Here is a 13,273-nt window from a genome sequence, read left to right as displayed (position 1 = left end):
TTGCCTCACCACCTGTGTTTAATTCACCAATCCGAGTGGGTGTTATTCGATTCAGCTGTTCCTTCTATCTGTTGTGTGAGAAGGTGTAGGACCTGTCTGCATATTTGGCTGCCACTTTGTCTCCCCCTGGACAAACTTTTTTGACACTGTGGCCAGGGAGGCTGGAGTCTTAATGTTCGTGGGTTTGCAGCTGAGGCAGCTGGTCCTGGGGCGTTGTGTTTGTAGGGTCCCAGGAGGTATCCAAAGTCTCCCCAGTTGAAAGTAAGGCTGGGCTTCCGATCACAGCCACTCTTCCCTTCAAGATGGCATGGTCTCTGTGGCAGAACTGGCCACTCTGGGAGAGATTTCAGCAGTAGTAGAGGCTGGCAGGCCAGGAGAACCCAGTCTGACAGTCCCCAACAGTCCAGTGGAATATAACTGTCCCTCACTCACAAATATAGACACTCCCCTCACGTCCACGCACTCTCCTTTTGCTCTCTCATTTACACACTATCTTGCAGCCTGCCCTCTCGTTGGCAGCCATCTTGGATCTCTCCATCGTGTGACTTTCAAGTAAACTTAATTACAGGTCTATTCTTGCCCATTTCAGGAGGGTTGGAGGGACAAAATATGAAACCCCCATCTCATCGGTCTCAGAGAGGAATAAATATCAGGAAAGAGGCCCAGTTAATGAGGCAATAGGATTTTCCTCTAACCCAGGGCCTGGGTTGACTAGTATTTTCTGTTATGCTCAATGATGGAGAAAGAACTAAAATTGGTCAGGATGGGGCTCCAGGGAGCAGGGAAGGGGAACTCTCAGCATTTTTCCTCAACCTAGGAAATTTTCCCTTCTCTATGCTTTGAGCCCACAATCTCCACTGTGCTCTCCAAGAACAAGGAGCTCTTAAATACTTGGTTAGATACTAAAACCTGTTCTATGGGTTCTAGCTGGTCACTTTCACCAATGGGTGGGATTACCATGCTATATAAGGTCACCTTGCCTGCAAAGTTCCTCTCTTCAAGTGTTTTCTTCCACGGGGCTGACTGGGCAGGCTGAAGCAGGGCATACTCACAACAGTAGGTGGGGCTATCTGTTTTCCTCTTTACTTCTTTCACCTGCACATTGCAACTTGCAGCAAGAACCTATGACTCAGTTGCCAGAAAGTGTTAATACTGGAATTAAAGGAAAATCAAGAATTCTTCTCTGGGCCTTGTGCCTAAGTTTTGGGTTCTGGCCCAACTTCATCAGAGAAGCTGGCATTAACAGTTACGGTTGCCACTAATAAAACAATGTCTATATTCTTAATTGATACTCTTCCTTGTGTAAATATCTCTTTCAGGAATCTCATAAAGAACAGTTATTATTGCCCTAGCTGGTTTGGCTCAGTGGATAGAGCATTGCCCTGTGGACTGAAGGGTTCCAGGTTTGATTCTGGTCAAGAGTACATGCCTGGGTTGCAGGCTTGATCCCCAGTGGGGGGCGTGTAGAAGTCAGCCAATCAATGATCTTTCTCATCATTGTTTCTATCTCTCCCTCTCCCTTCCTCTCTTAAATCTATCTATCTATCTATCTATCTATCTATCTATCTATCTATCTATCTATGTGCATATATATATATATATATATATATATATATATATATATATATATATTAAAGAACAGTTATTGACCCAGGATTTGGGAAATTCTAGTGCCTTAGCTGTTAGGGTGACCTCCTGCCTTGGTTTGCCTAGGACTGTGGAGTTCCCTGGGATACAGAAGCCTCTGACAAGCTAAGGTGAGTTTGTCACTCTGGCTGAACTGCATCTTAAGCCATTAAAACCAACATGTAAATTTATTTCTACTTGCTATGCATTCTTGGGTATGTTACTAACCCTCTCTGAACCTTAAATCTCTCATCATGGAAGTGTTTTTATGAATATTAAATTCGATTAAATTTCCCAGCACATTTTCTGGTCCTTAGTAGATAACATATTGATATGTGTTTCTATTTCATTTTCTTACTTTGGTACAGCAGAATGTAATGAGTGAAATGGGATGAATGGGAGTTGTGGCAAAGCGGTTGTGAACGGAGGCTGCACCTACTCAGCCCTAGCAGCTGTGGCCACATTGGAAAGAAGACCCAGTACGTCGGATCTTACCAGTTTTTTCTAGAGAAGCTATGTGTATTATTTTTATTAGCTATATACTTATTTGAATATGTTGACATCACACTTAGGACTTTTAAAAACAAATATAAGAGCCTATCAAAACATTTTATGGGCCTTCAATGCTCTTACTGAGTCTCTTCACTGAATAAGATAGTGAGATTGGATAAGACAACAAAGAAAGTTTATTCTACCCAGATGGAGTACTCACAATTATGAAAAGGAATAAAAATAAATAAATAATGATTCCCCCAGTCCCTCCCCTCCCCCCCCCCCCAGCCCAAAGACAGAACATTCCCAGGTTTGAAGTTTGAGTTATCTCCTAAATCTAACAACTCAAGTCTGGACTTGTGAGGTTGCAAAATGATGAAGATAGAACCTACTAGTGAAAGTTTCACAAAGTGCTTGCAAACATTAGCTGACAGATTTCAGAACAATTTTAATATTAGTCATCACAGATAAGCCTGCCAAAGAGGGCAGAGTGTTAAAGAACATCTGCAGCACACACAAATACCCGCTGTTGAGTTCATCCCAGAGAGGAAGTCAGCTTCTAAAGTCACAGAAGGCAAACCAGCAGAAGCAGCAGTTTTAAATGAGTGGATCAACCTTTCTCAGTGGGTGAAGCTGCTATCAGGAGCTAGTTAGCTCCCAATATATTACATGTTTGACCTCTAGCTTTTAGTGACAAGACCTTTTGAGGAGTATTTGGACTCATCCTACCCAATGAATCACTTATACTGTATAAATTGAATTAATTATGTCAAGTATGGAGATATTTGATGATTAATACTCCTGAGTTATGATAATTTCATGACATGATGAAAACCCTCATGTACCCTGGGATGTATCTAATTTCATTATAGGACCAAGATGGCAAACACATTGTAGCATTCACTGAGAAAGCGGCAGAGCCATGGAGTACTGTCTTGAACTTTTCAGAAAGCATAAAATGAGTTAAAAAAACAACAACAGCCTGCCAAACCTGAAGAATCATTACTGTTGAGCTTGAGCCCTGTGATTCTGGGGCTTTCAATGCAGGTGGGAGACTATTCCTCAGTGAACTACATTGTCTGCTATAGGATAGAGGTGTCTGTCCTCGGAGGCAAATTTCTGTGGCTCCTGAATGTTTGGGCCAGAATCTCTACAGAGAGAAATCCCAGTATGAAGTATGTGACATTGCTGAGGGCAGAGGTGTGGTTTCTTCCTTTAAAGGTGAGCCTTTAGCTTCTTTTCTTTCTTGACAACACATCCAAACGGCACAGCTATGGAAATGGAGACAATTCTTTTTGTCTTTTGCTTTCATTTATTATTGTTAAAAGAAGAACTGATTCAGAGTTTAAATATTGCTCTTGTTGTAAAAAGTCAGAGAGAGTCAGATACTAAATTGTTTCTTGCTTCTCAATTTAAAAACAAAAATCCCTGTGAAATAATTTTAGTTCAAACTAGAGATATCAATCCCATCACACTGGTGGGGTTTGGTTGGGGAGGAAAAGTTTCCCATGTGAGTTGAGGTCCTAATTCAAGGACTGGCTTTTTGAACTTAGAAAATGTTGCTGATATATGGTGATCTGTTTTATTCTTTATCTACAGTTCACCAGATATACAGCTAAAGGACTCTTGTTTGAACCAATAAGATCAAAGGTTTGTCCCAGGTGGAAGATAATTTTGTGGAGTGTGTTATTTTAAGACTGAGAGTCAGGATGAAACCGCGGAGTTTGAAAAGCGACGGGCTGCTTTAAGGCAGAAACAGGAAGTTGTAACTAGAAGCCATGTGAATGCCAAGCCAGCAGAATGCTCACCAAATGGCAACTTAATGAGTGTTTACTCTGAAATCCTCTGGCAGCCGGCTAACTTGCGGGAAATCCGATAAAACAGCCCTTGCCAGGTTTTATGAGGATCCCTACACAAACGGGATGGAGAGGCAGCACAGAGGCAGCACTCTTGGCAGGGAAGGATGAGGACCAATTCCAACACCATGGAGCTGTGGAGCTGCTCATCTTCAATTGTCTGCTCATCCTGACCATTTTGACCATCTGGTTATTTAAAAATCATCGTTTTCGCTTCCTGCATGAGACCGGAGGAGCGATGGTGTATGGTGAGTGCAACCCCTGCAGGGCTGATGGGAAGCCTGTTGCTTGGGAAACTGGAGATTCCTGCTCAGGTGGCTCAGTGCCAAAGCTGGAGGAAATGCCCCCACCAAGAAGTAAGTAGCTTGGTGGAAGGTGCTGCAGCATAAGGAATGCTCATCTCTACAGTTAGCTGCAGACGGTTGCCTTGTCACCCCATAAAAGTCAGAGTCCTGTTCTCAGGAGGCACCTGGAAAGTCTGTGGAAAGATGTGGGGCCATTGTCATATGTGGAGTCAGACCTGGAGCTCTTTGTAAAGATAGACCTGGGGAGGATGTCTGCCCGATGTGGGTACCTGGGGACATTACAAAGTTCTAGAACTATTATCACAAAAATGTCTGAAGTAAATCCCCTACGTCAACAAGTTTTCAAGAAGAAAACTTGCAGAAATGCTCTCCACCCCCTTATGCACTAATTGTATCAAAATCCATTTTAATTATATGAGTAATGTTTTATCTTCTGATATATGAGTTTCTTAATGCAGTACTTTTTATTTGTTAGCCTCATTTCAGACTTTCTAAGTTGTAATTATTGTCATTATTAGTATTATTTCCTATGTATCGTTTTTTCCAGAGTGTGGAAATGCACTTGTTTAACATCTAAAACTCTCAAAGTGTTGCTTTTTCTGTGTAATTTACAATGTCATTCCTTTCAGAATAAAATGTGACAAAGATTATCCAGACTGTACTTTTATCTTTTAAAGTAAAATCCAAGCCACCAGTGGTTTAAAAACGGATCTTACCACTGTTATCTCAGCCTGATAATGGATAAGAACTTTGAGCACAGTGGAGACAGGTGTGACATTGTTATAATTCATAGCAAAGAATATGCTTTTACTATACTTTGCTTCCATTATTTTGGGAGTCCTGAAGCCTTTAATGTCACTGAGGTTCAGGGATGGGATCAAACCACATTTTATATGCTAACCCAACGAAGTCCCCATAATAACGATGCTTAGTCAGGATTGCCTCGCCATAACTGGATCCCACTGTGAGACATTGGAGCAGGAGGCAGAAAAGTTCAGGCTGAGCAGTGTAATTCCTTTCAGGAGACTGACAAGCTAAGCCTTTCAGAGCACAGAGTTAAATTTCTTTATATTGAGAGTCTTAAATCAACAACAAAACTCTCACTTGAGGGGGGAAAACCACAATCTGGTTGAAGAGAAATAGTCAAACAGAAAAGAAGTGATATTGTCAGATGTCAAGCCAAAGCTCCAGACACTTGCCCTTCTCCATCATCAGTGGGCCAGGATCTTTCTCTTGAGTTAGCTAATAAATAATCAATGAGGATATGAGATGTAATTTGAAGAGCCATAAACAATGTAATTCTAGGCATTAAATTAAAGGGCTACATATGGTTTAGCAAAACTACAGATTTTAAAATTAGAAGTCTTTATTAGAGGGAAAGATTTCTTCACAGCCCTGAATTTGATTGAACTGTGACTCATTTACCAATTTCAGCTTATCTATGATAGAGATACTGTTGTATAAAACTTTTAATTAAATTTGGTGACATTAAAATTAAAATATACTTTGTACTCACAACAAATAAATGTAACTTTTATTTTGTACCTGAAATTTTTCAGACTACCTTTAATCCTCAAAAACTCTATGAAATACTTTAAAAATCTTCATTGTTGAAGCTATTACATATGTCCCTTTTTTTCTCCATTGACTCCTTCTAGCCCACCCCAACCCCTGCCCCAGGCCTTCACCAACCTATTTGTCTGTGTCCATGGGTTATGCATATATGCATACAAGTTCTTCATTTGATCTCTCCCCACCCACCCACTCACTCCTGCCTTCCCTCTGAGATTCAACCGTCTGTTCTATGTCTCTGGATCTATTTTGTTCATCAGGTTATTTTGTTCATTAGATTCCACATGTGAGTGAGATCATATGGTACTTGCTTTTCTCTGACTGGCTTATTTTACTTAGCATAATACTCTCCAGATCCCTCCATACTGTCTCAAAGGGTAAGAGATCCTATACTTTTAAGTAGTGATTGAAGGGATAACATATTAGCACATTGCACGATAGTTGAAATAGCATTTCTCTAGATTGGTATTGTTAAGGCAGTTTAGGCTTAAAGTTAAATGAGAGTGAGATTAAGTTGAGCTGTCTGATTTCTATCATTTCACAGTTTATTTTATGCAAAAATTATTGAAAGCGATTTCTGAAACAGTGCATTGTAAAAGGATTATAAAATTGTGAAGACATTAGTATTCCACTACTAGAATTTTGTTATCCTTGAGTTATCCTGAGCTATAATCAATTAAAAGACTTTTTTTTTAGTGTTGTTTAATGTTTTTGTTGACATAAAATTAAAGTTGTTGGAATTTAAGAGTATCTTAGAGGTTATCTTCTCCAGCTCTCTCATACAGAGGAAGAAACTGAATCTCAAAGAAGTGAAATACTCCCCCCAAACTTAATAGCCACTCATGTCATGGTCAATGTGCTTTTACTCATCTTTGTATGTAATAAGGTTCATGTTCGTCTTAAAAGAACGCTCACTGATAGTCTCTGAAATAGTCCACAAGGATGTCATTAGTGACTTCTCATAGTTTTTCTTTAGGGAATGATCTAAAGTTTAAATCTCAGTGCTTATTAGGGACTTTCTGTCAGTGATATAACCAAATAGTCTGAAACAACAGAGGAACAAGATGGGACTTTCTAATAAACACTTTAAATGATAAGGGGAGAGGAGAGGCCAGGTAAATAAATTGCTTAGTAGCTGTAAGTGAATTTGAAATTCACGGGTGGAAAAAGGCCTTAGAGAGCACAGGCCCAACATCCTCATTTCACAGGAGAGAAAACAAAGACTTATAGAGGTAGAGGTCATTTAATTAGCCACTGAGCTGGGATTCAACCTCTGTCTCCCAAGAGATGCCAAAGGCATTTTAAAATGAGTCAATTCTCTAAATGATTGTCCTGGAGAGAAGAGGTGTCTGTGAGCCCCAGTTGCATCCTCATACTGTTTATGCTTAAGGATTAGTCATATAAATTCCACTTTCTAGGGAGTCCAAATGGGGAAGTTGCAGAATAAGGCCGTATAAACCTCCCTATCTTCAAGGATGGAACTCATGGTTTTTGCTGGAGTCCTGCTAAGATCACGATGATAATCAATGGGGAAGAAAAAACAAATAAACTACAGTTAAAATTTAAACTAAAAAAAAATTTAAAGGAGATGAACATTTGAGAGTTAAGTGTACCTCAGTCATCTCCACCCTATAAATGTATATACTTGTAATGAAACATCTTCTAAAACTTTTTGGGAGGTACCTAATGCTTATCAATGAAGTTGGCTAACAGTCCTCTATGGACTGAATACTGCTCTTGCTCTCAACTTTTTGTATAATGAGTCATTATCTTTGTATCGAGAAACATAGCTATTTTTCTGAAACAATGAATTTTCTGTAATATCTCAGACAATTGTGCCATCTGCCTTTCTGATGGTATTCAGTTGATATGTTTCAAATAGTCTTTAGAAGACATAATAGATATTGATACATTTTGTCAGTATACCAGAGAATCCAATGAAAACATTCTAGGGAACAGGGCCTTAGGAAATGAGCAGTTAAAGTAAAATGAAAGAAAAAGCGATCAAACATAACATTTCACTGCTCTTTTACTTATTGTTATAAACAATTTCCAAGTTGTTAACCTTAAAATACAGGGGTGGGCAAAAGTAGGTATACAGTTCTTCATATGGAAAGAGACATGCAGATTATAATTATTACAAATAGCTTTATTAACTCAAAAGAATGTCACAATGGCACAGTAAACCTAGTTTTGCCCACCCTTGCAAGTATTATTTGATTTGAATTTGTTCTTTGGAGATAGAGCTGCTACTCCAAATCAAAATAATCCACTATATGAAAAATAGCTTTTCTCTTGGTATTAAGGGCCACAGGATGCTTTTAAAAATTAGTGGCAATATTCTAACAATATTTTTACCTCACCAGGAATAGTAATGGGTAATTGTGTCTCATGATATACTGTGGCTCTCATTATTTCAAAATGGAAGGATGAGAGTCCATAACTAGTTTAAAATATACACTGTGAAGATACTAATCTAAATTGGACTAAAAGCCTAAATGGTTATTAATGGTCAAAGTATTGATTGACAGCAGCTGGTGCACTTAGCGCTGCTCACTTAGGTCTGTGTCCCCAGATCCTGTTCATAAAGAACAATGCTCCTGGTGTCTTGATAGCATTGAGAGCTCCATTACACATCACTGGGGGCCTCCATACTTCATAGGACACTCATAATGCCCTGTGCTCAAGGGCTGGGGTCTGAGCTTAGGGACAGACAATTTAAACCTCCTAGAATTCCACCTTACAATATATGGCACAGCCTCTGAATTCATGTGGACATTTTGTTGATTATTTAGTGGGCAGAAGTGAAATTTTAAGCCACAAAGTTTAAATTTTTAATCCATTAAACTAAGTCATACTAAATTGTTAAATTATATCTGATTCTTAAGAGTATACTTAGCAGTATAATAGGGCCAATTTAGTTCCCTCGGCAGCATGTTTTTCAAAATTTAAAGAAAATATAGTTACATAGTGAATCAGCAAAGTTTTTAAAGCCACCTTTCTTTTAAAAAATCATAAGGCATCCATTTCATCTTAGCACTGCTAAGAGGATGCTCAGGATAAAATTGGGTTGTTGGACAAAGTGTGGCTCAACCCTGCTGATCCATGTGTCCTGCCCTAGTCTGACCCTGTCTCCAGGCCTGCCCGGCCCAAGGGATAGGCTCACAACACTCCCCACCTTCCCAGCCTGGAAGGCTCTTCCCAAGGTTTTACTGGTTCAAATGTGGCAGGCTTTATGGAGAAAGCATTGGATCCTCTCTTGGGCATTTGAGTTTTTAAATCCCAATAATTTTTTTTCTGAGTTAGATGCATTACTTTGTTTAAGTGACTTAACCTCTGGCCTTACTTTTCTCATCTGTAAAATGAGGAAGAAAGGAAATAGAGATCACTAAGCTCCCTTTCAGCTGCAAAAGTCTTTCAGAATTCAGACCAAGAATGACTCCAGCCCAGGCATCTCTCAGCCATCCCTACCCAAACCAATTTCCTCCCAGAACCCATGGGCTTAGGACACTCGGCCCTTTCTCTCAGACAGGCTTCTAGCTAGTGTTACTTCTCCACTCTGAGTGCTTCTGGTTCTGATTATGGGATGACTGTTTGGTAAATGTTGCTGAGTTTTTCTCAGAAAGGTGAAGAGAGCAGGTCACACCAACAGAGCAGCAAGGGCAGCCTCAGGTCAAGGCTTGTGGATGCCTCTTGCACAAACATCAGGGTGACTCTGGTTTTATTTGAAGGGCTCTGCAGAAAAGGAGATTAGGGTTATGACCCCAGCTTGCTCTCTTTTCAGAATAAGAAGACTGATTTTAAGGAACTTCCGAGGTCAGGGCAAGGCTTGCCTGCTGTGAAGTGTTAACCAAAGAAAGGTTAAAAAGTGGGAAATCACTGGCACTGTCCTCTGTAGGTTTTTAAAAGTTAATTTTAAGGAAATAGCCTCATCTCTTTTGCTGGGCTTCTGTGTCCCCAAGGAGCTACAGAGGAAGCCCTGGGAGCACAGGACTATGAGGCCTCAGAGGGTCTGCACTCAGTTCTAAGAGCAGATGACTCTGCTCCTCAAGACAATGAACTCATGATTCAAACTATTTATAGCAATAATATGCAATCTAAATTTAACTCAAATTATATGGTTAGTGAAGTGAGGACATGAAGAACTAAAGTTTTCTAAACATCCTATCTAATAAAAGAGTAATATGCAAATTAACCATCACTCCGTGACAAAATGGAGGCACCCATAGCCATAAGATGATGGCCCCCAGTCCTCTCAGCCCAGCCCGAGTCCCCCAGTCTCAGGGAGGGTTGCTGCTGAGAACTGAGAGAGTAAGTGGCCTGGCAGAATGCTGCCCAGAGGCCCTCCAGACCCTTTATAAAAAACAAAAACAAATTCACTCCCCACAGCACAATCCCCTCCCAGCAGCGGCAGCCTGGGGTTTCAGCCTGGGAGGGGCGCGCACCCCCAGGGCGCGATCCCCTGCCAGCGGCAGCAGCCTGGGGTGTCAACCACTGAGTCACACCAGCCAGGCAGATATGGAGGAATCTTAAATGTTTCTTTTTTTTAAAAAAAAAATATATATTTTATTGATTTTTTACAGAGAGGAAGGGGAAGGGATAGAGAGCTAGAAACATCTATGAGAGAGAAACATCAATCAGCTGCCTCCTGCACACTCCCCACTGGGTATGTGCCCCCAACCAAGGTACATGCCTTGACCGGAATCTGCAGGCTGATGCTCCATCCACTGAGCCAAACCAGTTAGGGTTGTCCAATATGTTAAAGAAAAAACCTTATCTAATAAAGAGGGAGTATGCAGGGGAGGGCATTTGGGGGTGACTGGGTTGTCAGGGGAGGGCAGTTAGGGACAATCAGGCCAGCAGGGGAGCAGTTAGGCATCTATCAGGCTAGCAGGGGAGTGGTTAGGGGGTGATCAGGCTGACAGGCAGAAGCAGTTAGGGGCAATCAGGAAGGCAGGCAGGTGAGCAGTTGGGAGCCAGCAGTCCCGGATTGTGAAAGGGATGTCCGACTGCCTGTTTAGGCCCAATCCCTAAACAGGCAGTCGGGCACCCCCCGAGGGGTCCCACATTGGAGAGGTTGCAGGTTGGGCTGAGGGACACCCCCCCCCCAACTGCACGAATTTCGTGCACCGGGCCTCTAGTCTGTTATATAAAAATACAATAATAATAATAGCTAACATAGCATAGAGATGGGATCTATACTATAATAAGTACTTTACATGTGTTAACTTACTTAATACTCACAGCAACCATTTCATGTGGGGAAATTGAGGCACCAAAACATTAAGTAACTTGCCTAAGGTCACAAAACTTTTAAATTCCCCCGGTGGTGTTACAGAATTTACCAGGTGACTGAAGAACACACAGGAGTACTTGGAGACACAGGAAAAACCCATTTATTTTCAGGTGTTTCACATGTACCAGTACAGTGACTCAGAGGAGACTGTTTCTCTCCAAATTCTGAGCAAGCCAATATAGAGGAAGCTTTCCCTTTATGCCCTTTGATTTCTTTGTCCCCAAAATATGGGATGGGACTTCTGGACCTTTCACAGGCTTTGCAAAAAACCCCATGTGTTGGGATGGGGGCCTTGAGACCACACCTAAAGGCCTGGCTTGGTGCCAGCACTCTTTCTGGGAGTTGTGTATTGTTCATGGTTTATGACCTCTCTAAAATGGGAGTAGTACTTAGGTAAACAAGTCTTGCAAGACCAGATAATTAAAGAAGGGGCAGTGACTAGACTGTAGGCTAACAAGAATGCGCATTAGGTTACTGAGACAGATTCAGATTGCTAGCCTCCCAAAATGTCTCATTTTCCCCATCAGTAGGACTCAGACTTTGGCGGTTTGGCTCTATGCAGCCACCAGGTATCACAAACCTGGCTGTGTATATGTATGCGTGTTTGCTTCGGAGGGAGGTATTATCATTTTCATATTACAAATGAGGAAGCTGACACTCAGAGACAAAAAGTAACTTGCTGGTAACCAATAAGGCTGAGCTTCAAGCCCAGGACCATAAAACCCATGTTCTCTCTGCCAGGTGCTGGTGCCTTGAGAAGTTTCTAGAAGAGAGAGATTGAGATAGCTAATAACTGTGTACGTTATTGCTAATCCTCACTACTTCCATGCAAAGTGTACACGATGACCTTTAGTTTGCACATGAGGACATGGAAACTCAGGACATTTATGGCTTGGCCAAGGCTGTACAGAAGAATTGGCAAGAACACCATTTTTGAAAGCTAGTGCTCTCAAATTTTGGCCACAGTTGTCCTCTCATCAAGGTCCGCTTGTGAAAGCTAACTCTCAGGAAGTCCGGAGTAGGGAAAGGCTGGGGAGAGGAGGTGGGTAGCTATGTTTTTCTTTTTCCTTAAAACTACAGAGATGTTATGCTGTCCAAAGCAGAAAGCCAGGTGTGGGAAAGACAGTGGGAGCACACCCATGCCGTGTCTGGATCAAGATGTCCCAGGTCTCGAGAGTGACAAGGCTGACCTGGAGACACCTGCCCAGTGTCAAGGGCAGCAGTGTGGCAAGTCTACAGCCATTCTGGGTTTCCATCATGAGATTGTCAGAATGGGTGTGGAAGGTACTAATAACAGCTGAGAAGGGAAAGTGTCTTCTTCATGTGGACCATGGCTTTCATAGTATGTCAGTTTAATGGAATTGAGTTTTGGGAAGAGAATGAAGGTAGAATCACTAATTACACCTCTGGCTCTCTAAGCTTTATAAGAACCGGTGAACATAAACTTGAAATAACATGGACTTGGACACATTCCACGCTGGCATGTGCGCATATTGGTAGAAAGTCTTGTCTTATAGGACAGTGCTTCTCACAGTGTAGCCCCTGGACCAGCTGCATCAGGGTCACCTGAGAACTTGTGAGAAATGCAAACATGTAGGCCCCAGCCCAGACCTGCTGGCTCAGAAACTCTATTGGGGGCCAGAAACCTGCATTTAACCACCTTCTACTGGGTTCTGATGCATTATAGTCTGAGAACTACTTCACCAGAGAAATGAAATTGAACATACAGTGCCTAGATTTGTCTCCTCTGTTTCCCCTATCTTTTCTCTTTTTCATCCTGTACCCTCCTGTGATGAAGAGGGGTTTGGGAGACAATCTCTATTTGTTGGAAAGTCCCTCCCTCTTTCACTATTTATAATACTTTGTAATGTTTCCAACTGTAATTTGAGAAAAACAGACAGTTTTGTGTAAACATTATAAAGCAGGAAATAATTTTGTTTTAGTCAGTATGTATCTAGTTAGAAAGCTCTATATATTTCTTCTGTAAACTTCTTAAGAGAGTTGCAAGGAAGAGTATTAGATTATGTACAACTTGGTGGCTGAGATCATTTCTAAAGAAGTTGTCCATAATGCTTGCTAGGAATCCCAGAGTCTTGTGAAATGTGTATTTGTGTATGTTGTGTCTG

At 41.3% G+C, this 13,273-nt stretch overlaps 1 protein-coding gene across 1 annotated transcript in view; it reads left to right on the top strand.

Moving 5' to 3' along the window:
- The window catches only part of SLC9A9 (solute carrier family 9 member A9), a gene marked incomplete at its 3' end in the record, with an annotated part of 980,651 nt that overhangs the window by 112,244 nt on the left and 855,134 nt on the right, over nucleotides 1-13,273 (top strand). The window contains 1 exon segment of the mRNA XM_080654659.1: nucleotides 3,718-4,222. Within this exon segment, the coding sequence (XP_080510785.1) occupies nucleotides 4,018-4,222 (205 nt within the window). The 5' untranslated portion in view covers nucleotides 3,718-4,017.

The sequence above is a fragment of the Plecotus auritus genome, assembly GCF_963455305.1.
Source record: "Plecotus auritus genome assembly, chromosome: 2".
In the NCBI taxonomy this organism is placed as follows: domain Eukaryota; kingdom Metazoa; phylum Chordata; class Mammalia; order Chiroptera; family Vespertilionidae; genus Plecotus; species Plecotus auritus.
Note: the sequence above shows the minus strand (reverse complement) of the source record. Positions and strands in the feature narration are given on the sequence as shown.